The 15,755-nt window shown below is 42.6% G+C and overlaps 1 protein-coding gene across 2 annotated transcripts; it reads left to right on the top strand.

The window, feature by feature from the left end:
* The first annotated feature begins 696 nt into the window (after positions 1-696).
* On the top strand, positions 697-15,496 carry LOC125000867 (signal-induced proliferation-associated 1-like protein 2). 2 transcript variants are annotated; one of them, XM_047576613.1, is made up of 19 exons: positions 697-823; positions 2,590-3,565; positions 4,772-4,899; positions 5,022-5,210; positions 6,538-6,658; positions 6,885-6,979; positions 7,928-8,082; positions 9,820-10,426; positions 10,644-10,918; positions 11,212-11,394; positions 11,504-11,574; positions 11,665-11,711; positions 12,912-13,138; positions 13,282-13,300; positions 13,972-14,113; positions 14,207-14,338; positions 14,411-14,462; positions 14,988-15,069; positions 15,163-15,496. In XM_047576613.1, the coding sequence occupies exons 2-19, from the start codon at positions 2,704-2,706 to the stop codon at positions 15,316-15,318; spliced, it is 3,543 nt and encodes a 1,180-aa protein (XP_047432569.1). In that variant the 5' UTR covers positions 697-823; positions 2,590-2,703; the 3' UTR covers positions 15,319-15,496. The 2 variants fall into 2 exon arrangements, with proteins under 2 accessions (XP_047432569.1, XP_047432560.1); XM_047576604.1 differs by having other exon boundaries at positions 14,204-14,338.
* Positions 15,497-15,755: the final 259 nt, after the last annotated feature.

The raw sequence follows: 15,755 nt of genomic DNA, 5'->3' as shown, positions 1-15,755 counted from the left end.
CAGAACACAGGAACTCCCTTACGCTTACTAGCGGCACCTGAACGCATCAGCAGATGTATTATGGGAGTTGAAGTCTGACTAGAAACAGCAGAGAGAAAGAGAGAGAGAGAGAGACCAGACAAATCAACATTATTATAAACATAATATACACAACATTCTTACATAAGAATAATGTTCATTTAATGAATGAGGTTTTCAGGCCACGTCTCAAAAAAAAAAAAAAGACAATTGGACCATGAAACTTTGTGTTACCTGTGTGTTACATGCTGCAGATGTTCCAGATGTGCTCCAGATGTTGAAGACCTGTGGGTGGATGTGAGTTACTGTGGAACAAGGAGGGTTTTCCTGAAAGGTGGAGCTTTTCCTTTGATTAGAACATGAAATCAGATAAGGATGAGCTGAGGGATGACACACACAGACACACACACACATGTTCCTGTACTTCTATCTTAGTGAGGACACTCATTGGTCCTTAGCCTCTTACCCCAACCCTGCTGACCTTTACAATGACAAAAACAGTCTTAACCCTCAATCAGCCTTGTGAAGACAAAATGTCCCCGATTCCCCAAAAAAGACTTCACTTTGTTGAAAAGTCCCACCGGCCCTCAGTACGTAGGAAGTACAAGAACACGCGCATACACACAGCAGTAATCATGTGATCAGTAAACAGGAAGCAGTGGCCAGACTGATGGTATCCAGCTGGTCTGGTCTGGTCTCTGAAAGACTGGATCCACTTCCTAGAGCTCAGGTTGTCCAAAGGTTTCCTCCAGATGTTGGTGGATCAACGAAGAGAAGGTGAAGTGACGGCGTGTTGTCAGTGTGGGTAGGTTGTCGTCATCACAGGACTGTGAGACGTCTCCAGTCACTGTGTCACATGACGGAGACATTCATGTGTTTCTACTCTGTAAAATATCAACGAGTCTGAGAGCTCTGGGCCAAACTACGGCCTGACAGGCTGCTGCTGCTGCTGTTGTGGTTGTTTTTCTGGATTTTGCTGTTGTGTTGTTACTATTGTGACAGTTGTTGCTGTTGATGTAGCTGTTGTTGTTGTGACTGTTGTTGCTGTTGTTGTGACTGATGTAGCTGTAGTGTTGTTCTGTTGTGACTGTTGTTGCTGTTGATGTGGGTGTTATTGCTGTTGTGATGTGACAGTTGCTGATGTGTTGTTACTGTTGTGACAGTTGCTGTCATTGTTGCTGTTGTTGTTACTGTTGTTGTTGCTGTTGTTGTGACTGTTGTTGCTATTGTTGTGACTGTTGTTGCTGTTGTGTTGTTAGGGTTGTGACAGTTGCTGATGTTTTGTTACTGTTGTTGTTGTTGATGTGACTGATGTGACCGTTGTTGCTGTTGTGACGTTGCTGTTGTGTTGTTAGTTTTGTGACAGTTGCTATTGTGTTGTTACTGTTGTGACCGTTGTTGCTGTTGTTGTGACTGTTGCTGTTGTGTTGTTAGTGTTGTGACAGTTGCTATTGTGTTGTTGCTGTTGTTGCTGTTCATGTTTCTTCTTATTATTATTATTTTTCCTCTTCTTCCCTTTTTTCGTCCCTTAACTCTTCAGCTCTTTGATCGTAGGGCGAGTTATATATCAAAACGTGCCGTTTGATCGGGATCAGTGTGTTATTACTCTTCTCTACAAAATACGAATAACTGCAAAAAAAAAAAAAAAAAAAAATGCATGGAACCGGCCACAATTTACACACATGATTTTTCAAACTTGTTGTGTCTCTCACAATGTGCTCGTCAAAGCAGTGAGACGTACAGAATTTAAAGTGTGAGTCTCTGAGTGCGATCACGTGTCTCTCTGCTCAGCATTGACTGTAACGTAAAGACTTGGTCAGACAAGCAGAAGGGACCTTTGTGTTTAACTCACAAGTGTGTCCAAAATATTTACTCTACAAGGACAAAAAACACATCAACGTCTTCAGGAAGGTCTAACGACGCCCACGGTCTGCTTGTTTGTCTGATAGGAGCTACGGATTTTGTCACAGTAACACCAAGTGTGAGACCAGCGAAAAGGGAGAAAATCGCCCTTCTCTCTGTGTCTCGACCCAGCGCGCTTCTGTCGTCATTGACGACCACCTCAAGTTGCCATGGCAACCCCTGACCCCTCAGGCCAGAGCCACAGCTGAGACTAACTCATGTCTCTGCTGTTAATACAGCTGATACATACATACGTTTATGTTACAACACGTGTGCCGAAATAGTATGACCATGGGGAACCTTATTAATGCAGCATTTGTTGCCCTGGTTTTTATGGCAACAGAATGCTGGGTCTCAGACAACCTGCCAAAAGATTATGACCGCCTGGGCTTGGTGTGAGGCGAATATCCAGCTCCTCAATATCAGTGTTCAGTGATGATCATACGTCTTCGCTCTGGTCGTGGGTTTGATTCCCATGTTGACAGAGATGGTACCCCCGCCACTAGTCCCCTGTGGCCCTTTCAGAAATTCCCCTAGGGAATTCTGTAGTAGTTATTGTTGTTGTTGTTGCTGTTGCTGTAGTTGTGTTTGTGACTGTTGCCGCTGGGCCGGTCTGACAAACTAAACCAGCTAGCATATTACTGAGCTTTTCTTTTTTGTGTCTTCCAGATCTGTTCAGATGTGAGTCGGATGGATCTCAACCATTTGTGATTTTCAGCAGGAACTGGTCCTAGAAACCTGAGGTTCTAGACTAACAAGTCTCTGAGGATCAGGGTCAGGACCATGGGACCGCCCATGGTCCATGGAACTCCTTCGGTTCCTAAGATGGGGGTTCGGGTTCGGATGTGCGACCAGTCTCGTAGGAGGGACATCCAGGACACTCAGCCCAAACAGGTACACGAGAGTCTGACTCCAAGCTTCCTGAACAATGAGAGTCTAGACCTTCAACCTGGATCAGAGACCAGATCACCGCTCTGTGACCTCTGGACTTCTTCCTCCAGGAGAGGTTTGGGGAGGATGAAGAGGAGCAACAGTGAGCAGATGATGAGCATGTCTGGGGGGGAAGATATGGATTCTGGTCCTGTAAACCCGAATACAGGATCCTGTCTGAGAAGGGAGTACAGCAGCACCTGGACTCTGAACCAGCAGACTTCCACGGAGACCAGGACCACCAGTCTGCAGGCTGCTGCCCAGATCGCTCAAGGAGACGTCAGCTTCATCCCAGGACGCGACAGCTTGGGTGAATCAGACAAAAAGTTAATTCAGAACATGGAGGCGGAGGAGACGCAGCGACATGACGGCAGGTCCATGTTGACTTCCAGCAAATGTTTCTCTCATTATGACGTTCAGAGCATCCTCTTCAACATCAGAGACTGCTCCTCCTCCACCCGAGAAGAACCTGACATCTGGTTTAATCTTAGTGAAGACAGACTCTGTTCCTTCTACTGTGATGATGAGACCGAGGGGGGGGCAGAGAGGATGCCGGGTCAGACCTGCAGTAACGCTCTGTTCAGCTCCGGCTGCACCAACGCTGCTGTGACGGTTCCAGAGTTCTGCAGAGGAACCCAAAATTACATGAAGAACTATGACATCGAGCACATTGACCTCGGAGCAAAATACTACCTGCAATTTTTCTACAATCGAGGTACGTCTGGTAGCACCAGGACCTTTCTTCCAAGGTTTGAAGGATGTGTTGAAGGACACAAGGAGTTAAATCTAATCTAGTTAATGGTAACAGAAGAAGGCAGGGCCCGGCGATACATTCAGAACATTAAAAGCAAACAAACAAAAAAATGAGCAGATTTTCATTTTGAAATTCAAAAATTTAAATTTAAATGATCAGGGTCGGGCAGCATAGCGGTGCTTAGCGCTGATGCCTCCAAGTGAGCAACATTACTCTGATATGCATGCAGAGATTTCTACCAATGATGAGCCACATCAGCAAATCAGAGTAAGATTCCAAGTACATTTTAGACTGGACTAGGGAAACCACACATAGACAATAGAAGTCGTGTACTGTATTTGGGCGCGCTTGCCATAAACAGAGTCATTCCTCATATGTGCTCTTACTTTGAAAACAGCACCTTCCGATTGCATTTAATTTAGAAAAAAATGTGCCCTTTTCTGTGTGTGTTTTTTTTTTAATAAATGAATGAAAATAGACCAGGTTTCTACAGGTTGAGAGAAGAATTGATGCAGAAGATTAAGACTAAGGCACTATTTTCGGGTCATGATGAGTAAATATTGTAAAATAATTCCACACTAGTAGTAAAACTGTTTGCATGACCCCGTGTTAGCGCCACCTTGTGTTGTGGAGGGCTCTGTCCTTAACTTCAAACATTCCTGGTATACCAAGACATGCTTGTGGCTAAGGTGGTGGAACTTCCCGTTCTGCCGCTTCATTCTGGGACCTTTCCATCTTCACCACGCCTCACTGTGACGCTGCCGTTACATGCGTGATCAGACATTGAAAATGGTTCGGCCTCATGGCCCAAAACAATATCATAACAAAACACTGACGGATGACAAAGCAGCACAAAGACAAGAACGTGGCAGGAAGGCATGGTGACGAGATGACCAAATGTTTTTGGATTTCCTGCTGGTTTCTTCTGTTACCATTAAATATATTTGATTGAACTTCTGCCTCGTCTCCTGCCGTCCTGAACTTGTCTTGTCCTACAACACAACCTTCAAACCTTGATAGAACAATGTGACAGCTCAACACAGAGTAACACAAAACAGGAAACCAAGGAACTCAAAACAGCATGGAAAAAGACACAGAATCATGACACCTTCTTGCAGGATTTCTGATGTGTCTGTGACGCCTAACTCCTCTGTGGTTCCCCCTCAGATCACCAGAATTATTTTGGCATCGATAGGAACTTTGGTCCGGTGTCTCTGAGCATCCGGCGAGAGAAACTGGAGGACGGTCAGGACAGGACACAGTACAATTACAGAATAATACTAAGGACCACTCAGGTAACTTGTCCACTTCAGTCATGTCCTTCTACACCTCTGTCCCTTTACCTGATTTACTATGTTTGATAAAATTATTTTGGTGGACTCTCTCTAACTGTCCACGTCCCTGTCATCTCTCTCAGCTGTTCACCCTGAGAGGGTCCATCCTGGAGGACTCGGTCCCATCTTCGTCCAAACACAGGACTTCTCGAGGTCTTCCTCTCAGGGACGTCTTGGAGTTTGTGGTTCCTGATCTCGACATCCAGTGTCTACGACTGGCCACTGATTCACCCAGAGTCTCTGAAATGTTGCTGCAACTCGACCAGCAGGAGGTTAGTGTGGCGGACAATCCTGTTTCATTCAGCATCTACAGATTGACTCACAACACAGACAAAGCTCCAAATGATGAGCAAAGAATACACAGAGTAGATCTGTTTTCTACTTCTTTTCTACTGGAGGTAACATGGTTCACTCCTTTCAGCTCTCTACGTGGCTCCCAGACACAGTAAACACGGGCTATACTTCAATAGACTAAAAGGTTAAAGCAGCTTCTAAACCACGTGAATCAATTTGCGTAGACATTTCTATTACATGAGTCAGTCACAATGCTCCAGCCACAAGTCACTCAGAGAACCCATGTTTATCACTGTAACCACTTAGGCCAGAGCCTCCACCATGTGAGCTGCTCACTTCCTGTTAAAGGGAGTTTTTTTATTTCCACTTTTTTTTCTGTTTGTTCGTTTGTTTTAATTGGGATCGGTGTCACTCATGACCTGCTGATGAGTCAGACCTTTGTCGCCTGAGTTTCCTCCCTGTGTCTGGCGAGTCACTCAGGGCCAGATGCTGGAGCTCAATTTCAGAGGTAGAATTGGTTGGTTTTCTGATATCACGCTGAAAAACAACCATGGGGTCTTCAGACTGACTGAATTCACAGCTGCAAGATAATAATGATCCTTGGAGTCGGTGATGTTTGATACCACCGATTTCTTTTCTAATCTGATACTGAGTAAAATTCAGGCCGATATCGATACTTTGTGCAAATACTCCTGATGTTTCTAGTAGGTCGTATAGAAGTAGTGTATTTCAAGTCATAGCTCCATAAAGAATATTCAGAGTAATTTATTTATTTTAAATTTATATAATTATATTACTACATAGCCAAGTTAACACAACAACAGAAAAAACAAATAAACGACACAGTTATACAAAATATGTGAAAATGGTGAAAATTCAAACACTAAAAAAAAGAAATCAATGAAATAAACTATAAGAAATTAAATCTTGCGTCTTAATTCTGACTGTTCTGTTCTCCTCGTCATAAATGCCTCGTATTCTGCCTCATATGTGATTTAACCTGAGGTGTTTCACATCTCAATAGTTTAGTTACTTTCCACTGTGTTCCTGATAGTGATATACATTACCTCGAATGACTGAAGTATCAAAGGTATCGATATTTTGATTTGAGAACTGATTTTAGATCTTAAGGATCTGGTATCACCGGTATCGACATTTCCATATCAATCAACACATCACTACTTGGAGCTCAACTGGTGTCAGTTAGTTTTATTAATGTTCTCTGTACTCAAACTGTAACAAATATGTGATCTGAGGCTCATAGGAGGTATGAAATACTACAGAATGTGTGGGTTTTATCTCCAGGTGAACTTCCAGCGCAAAGTGGATGTATTGTTTCACCGTCCTGGTCGGACCGCCGATGAGGAGCTCGGCAGTCCTGCTCTGGACCAGTTTCTGGACCTTCTGGGCAACAAGTTCCCACACGGTCTGAATGAATGAATGAATGTTCTTTATTGTCATTGTTGCATGAAAAAAAAAGAAGTAGCTATAAAAATAAGTAAGACAAAGTTGAATAAATACAACACCCTCTCATCCTACATACGTTCATGTATCCATGTCGGGTAGAAATTCCACGCGTCCCATTATTGCACCTGGTGATCGACCATCATCTGTTGTGACTGGTGCTGATGTTTCTTTGTGTTTCCTGTCAGGCCACTCAACAGGAAGTCACTCAGTGTCCACGACGTTCAGGGAATTTGAGCTGATGTTCCGAGTATCAACACTGCAGCCAAACAATAGTCATCAGGTACTAGAGTTATTGTAGTACTACAGTAGTACTTGTACTGTTAATGCCGAAACACGTCAGTTTAACAGATCACCACTCCACCCCAAGCAACAACCAGAAACAGAGGCTACTACTGTACATGTAGTATCATAAACAGTACTACGGACAGTTCTGCTGGTTAGTTTTCATTGGCTGTGATTGTATTAGATTGGATTAAACTGTACTGCTGTTACACAGATGAAGTACCGGTAGAGTAAAAATATATTTTTGTACCGTATATATACCAAACAGTAACAAAGGCAAGAAAAATGTATTAAGAAGAATGCGTAACATAAATGTAGAGCATCAATACAAGTACTACAGTAAATGGAAGTGTGTAAGCTTTAAACCATAGAGTGTATATAAATATGGACGACACGTCTCCACTTCCTCTCATTTGGATTTAAAACTGACGCTGCTTTCTCGAGGATACAGGCGCCGCCATATTGAGCCATAGTCAGATGAGTCCGGTCTGAGGGCGGAGTCACGATATCGATGCCCTGCCCACACTTCCTCCAGACTCACTCGTGTTTTTGTTTAATTAATACTACACTCTGCTCTACCGCCACTAGTTACAAGGAAAGGTTAGATTATACATTATATACATATTAATTTTTTTACAACTTATCCAAACAAAAAAATTTAAAGGTGAATATCGACATTATGTTAACTACCTACGATGACAGAAACAATGCTTGAAACTTTTTTGTATTTGAGGTGTATTTTAGTGTTTTAGTTTGGCCCAAGTCCCGCCCACTAACAGGAAGGGGGTGGAGTTTATTTACTACTGGAGCCAGCCACCAGGGGGAGCTCCATCTTTATACAATCCTTTAAGTACAGCATAGTTAAAAATAGCACAGGTATGAAGCTGGTGGTGGTCATGTCGTTACTCTAATAACTCTCTTCTTTTTCTTCTACACTGGTTTCCAGGTCCGTCACATCCAGAACAACAACAACCACGTCACGGTGATCTTCCAGGAGCCCGATTGTCCACCTTTCATCCCCCAAAACACCTGCTCACATTTACAGAATGTCTTCATAGTTGTCAGAGTGCACGAACCCTGCAGCCAGCACACCCGGTACAGGTGAGACTGATTAAACAGGAAACAGATACAGGTACAGGTGGAACCGCCGTGGGTCTAGAGTGACCTCTCAAAGTAGATGCAGACTTTAGTGAGGAGCTGTTACACAACAACACTCCTATGTATGTACGTGAGCACTGCGTATAATAAATCATATACCACATAAATCATTAACCCTTCATAGGGTTTACTTTTTAAAAATTCTACATTTCAAGCCTAGAGTGTTATTGTAGAGAATTACAGAGAAAGTCAAGGCCATATCCGGTCCCTTGCTCTTCAGTGGTAAACTAATGTAAACATGTGTTTAGAGCATTAGAACATCAGAGCTGATTCAGACACTTGTCAACATTATCACATTAGGCAACATTAGGACACTTATCTTCTTCATGGTTCCTAATAAATCTGCTCAGAGTTCATTCTGAGGTGAACCTTGTAGACTCTGATTAGACCTGCGAATGTTTCCTTGATCTTCTCTGATTGGCTGAATGAAAACCACATGACAATAAACCTCACTGAGAGGAACAATAAGATGAAGATACCACATCCTGTAGGAGCCAAATTCATCTTTTTTATTTTATTTAGTTTTTGTTTTGTAAAAACCCAGGTTAATTCTCTGTTAATTAACTGTGGGATAATTGGTGACCTGTCTTCCTGCCTGACTATACGCCCTCTTTTCTCTCTTCCTGCATCTTTATCTTGTTTGGTAATTTAGAGCAGTTTTTTGACCGCATTTTAATTTGTCTTGTTTATTTTTCCTACTAAGTCAATTGGAGCTATTGTAACAATATCTTTATTTTGTTAAATAAATAAACAAGTTTAGTTTTTATTTCTCACTAAGTGTGTTTACATGCAGAACTTAATCCAGCTATGCTCAAAATTCAACTTTCTCACTACAGTCCTTGTCCCAGTTTACATGCAGCGCAAGAAAATCAAATAACTGTTCTCCTCTTCCACACTAGGTGGCGATACGTGTCTTTTCAGCGGGTTAATACCACGTTAATACGGCCCGATTTCCGGTTGTCCTATTACGTGATATAATAAACAAGTCGTTCATGCGGCAGACCGGCATTTTAAATAACAACCAGATGGATAATAGCACATTTTTAAATCTCGTACGTAACGTTCACGCTACTTCTGGTGCAGGTAAGATCCGCTCTATCCCTCAGACGGTTCTTCTAGCGGTTCCGTTTCTCTTCTTCTTCTTCTTCTGCGATCGGCTTTGTTGGATGTTTTTGTTCCGGGGTTACACGCCAGCGCAGCGGTTGTGGAGCATGCGCACACGCATTATCCGATTAAAATCTCAGATTCCAATCATATTATCTGGGCGTCTCAATCGGACGATGAGAACTCCGATTTTATTGGAGTAATGTGTTTACATGCACTTAAGTTCTCCTGTCATAATCCGATTGAGGCAATAATTCGTTTTTTTTTCTTTTTTTTTCAAGTGCATGTAAACGCACTGACAAGATCCTTCCCTCTTTGTTATTATTGTTATAGTTTTTCGTTTGTCTTTGGTTAAATAAAGCGTGTCTGACTGCAAGCGACGTACCTGAGGCCAGTATCCAGAAAGATCGTCCAGGGTTAAAGTCCTGTAAATTACACAAATCTAACACGGAGACAAACAACCATTCACATTCACATCCACACTCACACCTAGGGTCAATTTAGAGTCACCCATCAGCCCAATTAGCATGTCTTTGGCCGCTGTTGACACAAATGTCCTCTTCCCTTGTCCTTTAGCGTTTCGGTGTCCAGGCTCAGAGACGTGCCGCCCTTCGGTCCAACGATCCCATCGGGTTTGAAGTCCCCCCCCTCTCCTGTCTTCAGAGACTTTCTGCTGACGAAGATCATTAACGCTGAACACGCCGTACGGAGGTCCAATACATTTGTTGCCATGGCGACGCGCAGGAGACAGGAGCACCTGAGGGAGATGGTGGAGAACTTCGCCACGTCGACCCCGGTGGACTCGTCCTCCTCCTCCTCCTCCCCCAGGTTCAGTTTCCTCCCCCTGGGCAGGAAGAAGAAGAAGAAGAAGAAGGAGGTCTGCAGCCCGCTGAGGCCTCGCTCTCACCTGCTGAGCACCGGCGCTCTCACCTGGACGGTGACGGCTCCAGGCCTCGGACGCTCCGCCTCCGCCTGCTGCCGACTCGTCATCTCCCGTGAGCTGGTGGCTCTCATTGAGGAGGCCAGCCGACGGGTGGTGTTCAGCTGCTGCTGCAGAGATGTGATCGGATGGAGCAACGTACCGGGAGGCGTCAAGCTCTTCTACCTGGACGGACGCTACCTGGTGTTTTTTACCCTGGAGGGAAACTGGGAGGACGGAGGAGAGATCACTCAGAGGCTGCAGGTGAGGAGCTCAGAGATTTATCTTTATGGTTTAGTTTAAGTGTAAGAAAAAGAGAAAGGTTAGAAGCCACTTCAAAAATAAAAAAGAAAAAGTTTGGAGACCACGTGACAAATCGTGAGTTAAATTGATAAATTTGTTCATAAACACACCAACAAGCAACATGTACTTTTTCACACGTTGTCCACATGTCCTCTGTCTGTCCTCTGTCCGTCCTCAGCTGGTGACTCGTGGCAGTCCAGCCCTGAACATGTCTCTGAGGAGGAACCGTCTGGGTCAGCTGGGCTTCCTCGTCAGCGTTGAGGCCGTGGTGGGGGACGTCGAGGCCCTGGGTCCTGCCTGGCTGGCTGGTCTCCGTCCAGGCTGCCGTCTGATGGAGATCTGTGCTGTTGCCACGGTAACGCTGTCCCACAAACAAAGACTGGAGCTCCTGAGGACGTCGGAGACCGTCGACCTGCTCGTCCTCCCCCCGCACGGAGATGGGACGCCACGCAGGTCAATAAGTCCTTCAGTCCTCACGGCCGTCTAGTAGTTTATTACGTGGACAGAGTGTCCTCACAGTCGTATCTGGGTTTATTATGTGGACAGAGCGTCCTCGCTGTCGTCTCTGGGTTTATTATGTGGACAGAGCGTCCTCACAGTCGTCTCTGGGTTTACTATGTGGACAGAGTGTCCTCTCAGCTTTCTCCACGTTTATTCCGTGGACAGAGTGTCCTCACAGTCGTCTCTGGGTTTATTACGTGGACAGACAGAGTGTCTTCATCGTCGTCCTTTTCTCCTGTTTTCAGGAGTTTCTCAGAAACTAGTCGCGTCTCAGCGTTTGAGTCTAAATTCTCCGACATCATGACTCCACCCCCCTGGCAGCAGGCGTCTAAAGCCCCGCCCCCATGCAGTCCTCCGTCCAATCAGAATGAGACGCTTGAACGTAAACAGAGGCTGAGTTCCTCCTCTGACCAGCAGAACGGATCCAGGTAACAGGACTCAGATCTAAATCAAATCTGTTTGTTAATATGAATAAATCTGAATATTATTCCTACAGCGTCTTCACTGATTGGCTGATGACGTTAACTCTGTTTCCAGAGCTCCCTCTGATTGGTCGGACGTCTCTGATGAGTCTCCCAAAGAAAGCACGTGGACGACCAGCTATGACGGTGAGTTTGACTGGACACTGAGCAGAGCTCTGTCCTCTGAGGGACATGTCCATCAAGACTTTAACCTCTGACGTTCATCTTCGTCTCCAGACGTCTCTCATCATCCTCACCCTGTGATGAAAGAGTTCCAGCAGAGAGTGAGTTCATCCCCACGTCCATTATTAGTTATTAATCAGTAATTATACGTTAATAACGATTATTTAATAGTTAATAATTAGTAGTTATACGTTAACAGTGATTAATAGTTATTAATCAGTATTTATATGTTAATAGTGATTAATTAATAGTTAATAATTAATAGTTATACGTTAATAATGATTCATTAATAGTTAATAATTAATAGTTATACGTTAATAGTAATTAATCAGTAGTTATACGTTAATAGTGATTAATTAATAGTTAATAATTAATAGTTATACGTTAATAGTGATTAATTAATAGTTATTAATCAGTAGTTATACGTTAATAGTAATTAATTCATGTTATTAATCAGTTGTTATACGTTAATAGTGATTAATTAATAGTTAATAATTAATAGTTAATAATTAATAGCTATACGTTAATAGTGATTAATTAATAGTTATTCATCAGTAGTTATACGTTAATAGTGATTAATTAATAGTTAATAATCAGTATTTATACGTTAATAATGATTAATTAAGATTTATTAATCAGTAGTTATACGTTAATAGGGATTAATTAATAGTTAATAATTAATAGTTAATAATTAGTAGTTATAGTTAATAGTAATTCATTAATAGTTATTAATCAGTAGTTATACGTTAATAGTGATTAATTAATATTATTAATCAGTAGTTATACGTTAATAATCATTAATTAATAGTTAATAATCAGTATTTATACGTTAATAATGATTAATAAATAGTTATTAACCAGTATTTATATGTTAATAGTGATTAATTAATAGTTATTCATCAGTAGTTATACGTTAATAGTGATTAATTAATAGTTAATAATCAGTATTTATACGTTAATAATGATTAATTAAGATTTATTAATCAGTAGTTATACGTTAATAGGGATTAATTAATAGTTAATAATTAATAGTTAATAATTAGTAGTTATAGTTAATAGTAATTCATTAATAGTTATTAATCAGTAGTTATACGTTAATAGTGATTAATTAATATTATTAATCAGTAGTTATACGTTAATAATCATTAATTAATAGTTAATAATCAGTATTTATACGTTAATAATGATTAATAAATAGTTATTAACCAGTATTTATATGTTAATAGTGATTAATTAATAGTTATTAATCACTAGTTACACGTTAATAATAATTAATAAACAGTTATTATTGCCTGTCTCAGCGTTGGCAGTTGACTGAGAAAAGCAGAGAGGACAGACGCTACGTTTCCATGGACACAGATGGGGTTTCCATCGACACAGGTACAGACTCCAGCATCCCATCAGCCCCGTCCACCGTTGCTGCGGCGACGCTGGTCCTGCGAGACATTTGGAGGGAAACACCGACCTCGGGAATCACCGTGGCAACGGCAGCTGGTCATGTGACGAACCTGAGCGCTTCAGATTTAAGGTGGTTTGAATTTAATTTCCTTTTTTTTTTTGTTTGTTTTACTCATTGAGTTTCACTTCACTCACGTCATGACTGAACGCAGATCTGGAAAGAACCACATCTCTGATTAGTGTCTTGTTGGTTCTTGTCCTCGTCTCCTTCAGGCTCAGCTGCTGTGAGAAGGTGAGTACATAAAAACTGAGTCCATGGTACAAGTGAGTTCTGCAAACAGCAGCAGCAGTAAAGGGCAGGAAGAGCGATAATACGTATGAATTCAGAAAAGTCTAGAGCAGTAATGTCCTGAGGGAAGAAACTGTTTCTAAATCATGTGAGACTTGATGATCCAATACTGTCTGATTTAGTGCAAATCTAAATATTAATACAGGGTAACGCAAAATCCACTTTTCAAATAAAGGTTTTTATTATTAAGAGAAAAAAATCCAAACCGGTTCTCAATCCAGAAATCACTTCAGTAGTGGACCTGACTGACAAGGTGAAATAGACCAAGAGATCCTCAAAAGCTACACATCATGCTGAGATCCAAAGAAATTCAGAAACAAATGAGACTCATTAGCATAGACTCATAGCAGGATAGCGAACTAACCATCAGCTAGAGAACCTCTAGGAACCAACAGGACGATGATATGGTCCTGTGAGGTCTCTCAGGCCAGATGGGGATAGACCTTCAAGGGCCTTGGATGGAAGGAAGGTGGATTTAAAGTCTGGATTTTACAGGGAGTCAGTGAAGAGAAGACGAAACTGCAGTAATATGACTCCTCCGATAATTAACTCCATCTACTGGATCAGTTTCCATCCGAATGGTGTCTCTTCAGTTTCTTCTTCTCTTCTTTCAGTCCGTCAGCGCCTTTACTCCGTCTCCATGGAGACCCCTGCCCCGCACATTGTCACTTGACAATCTGTGCCGGACTTTGTCCCTGTCCAGCTCGGACCAGCTGCTGACCAGGGCCGGGAGAGACTCGTCGAAGCTCCAGAGGAGTGAGTGACCGTTCTGTGTCTTTCAAACAATAAAACTTGTTGCTGTAAACACAATATTTCACCTTCAGTCATTGCCCACACTCCTCCCAGAAGGTGAGCTCCACTACTCTGACAGCTCATTGGCTGAAGGGTCCACCCTGGCTGAACGTGGGCCTTTGCCCCTCCTGGAGGCGCCGTCACATCTGGACTGGGCTCAGCCGATGGACGCTGCCCCGGTCTTTGAAGGTAAAGCTTCTTCTTTTTCGTTGGTGTTTGTCTCCACGGCTGCAGAGTGATTTCACTGCTGTCTCTTCTCAGAGGACGACCCTCGCCACCACACTCAGGACGGGACTCCAGCTCTGCAGGACAGGTGAGGAACTACACCATCTGGAATACTGCGGTGTATTTATACTGTAGAGCAGGCGTGTCAAACTCATTTTAGTTGCCCAATTTGATCTCAATGGGGCCAGACCAGTAGCACAATAGCTTTTTAACTGCTAAATAACGACAACTTCAAATGTTTCCATTTGCTTTAGTGCAAAAAGAAGTACAGCTACATGTAATGAACAACTATGAATTTCTTAAGAAGTGCAAGGTGCAAGTGCAATTTCTTATTTTATCAAATATTTTCAGCTGATATCTTCATTGTAATCTTTGCAAATTTATCCGACGGGCCAGATTGGACCCTCTGGCGGGCGAGTTTTGGCCCCCGGGCCTTATGCTTGACACCTCTGCTGTAGAGGATCATGTATCAGTACATGTTTTCTCTGAGCGTCACTGCCATCTTGCTTCAATTTAAAAAAGAAAAGATAACAGCAGGGGAAACGAGATAAACATACATCTGTCATAGATACATCTGTCTGACTAAAGCAAACATGGTGATGTCCTCCCTCAGGGACGTCCCAGACGCCTCCCTCTCAGGGAAAGTCCTAAAGTTGGAGGAGATTCTTCATCGGCTGCAGCTCAACCTGATGAAGGTAAAACTCAAGGCGCTGATGTCACAGAGTGGTGAGAGTGTGACGTTGTCAGGCCCACCACCCGTTCTTGTTTTGTGTGTGTGATGCGTTCAGGAGCAGCAGGACAAAGCAGCGCTGCAGGAGCAGGTCCTGAGTCTCCATCAAGTCAACCGGCGTCTGGAGGAGGCGAGACAGAGCGCCGCAGGGCAGACGAGGAGGCTGCACAGAGGGACGGCCGCTGCCATGGCAACACGCAAGTCTTCAATCTGACCAATCAGTGAACGCGTTGGTGGTGGGTGGGCCTGTCACCTACTACCCAGAATTCTTTGTGTTATGTGGCTTTCCGACGTTTACCAACATGCACAGATTATTCAGTTGTATCAGAGAAACCATCTTAAATTATTAATAATCGTCATGTTTATTTATTATTATAACTATATTATAATAGCGTCATCTTGAATTTGGTGACTAACGGGTGCAATCATTCCTCTGATTTTTTTTTTTTGGATATACTATGACCTGGATGACTGAGAACCTCCACAGAAATAACACAACATTTATTATTATTATTGAACATATTGTCGTTGATGATGATTTTTTGTTTGTTTTTATTACATCGATATGTGTTTACACCACAACTGCTGTGTCCTGTTACAAAAATGATTCTATTTTTATTTATTAAAAACTTAAAAACTACCTTATGATAA

The sequence above is a fragment of the Mugil cephalus genome, chromosome 2 (genome assembly GCF_022458985.1).
Source record: "Mugil cephalus isolate CIBA_MC_2020 chromosome 2, CIBA_Mcephalus_1.1, whole genome shotgun sequence".
Taxonomy (NCBI): domain Eukaryota; kingdom Metazoa; phylum Chordata; class Actinopteri; order Mugiliformes; family Mugilidae; genus Mugil; species Mugil cephalus.
This window is presented reverse-complemented; position numbering and strand designations above follow the sequence as displayed.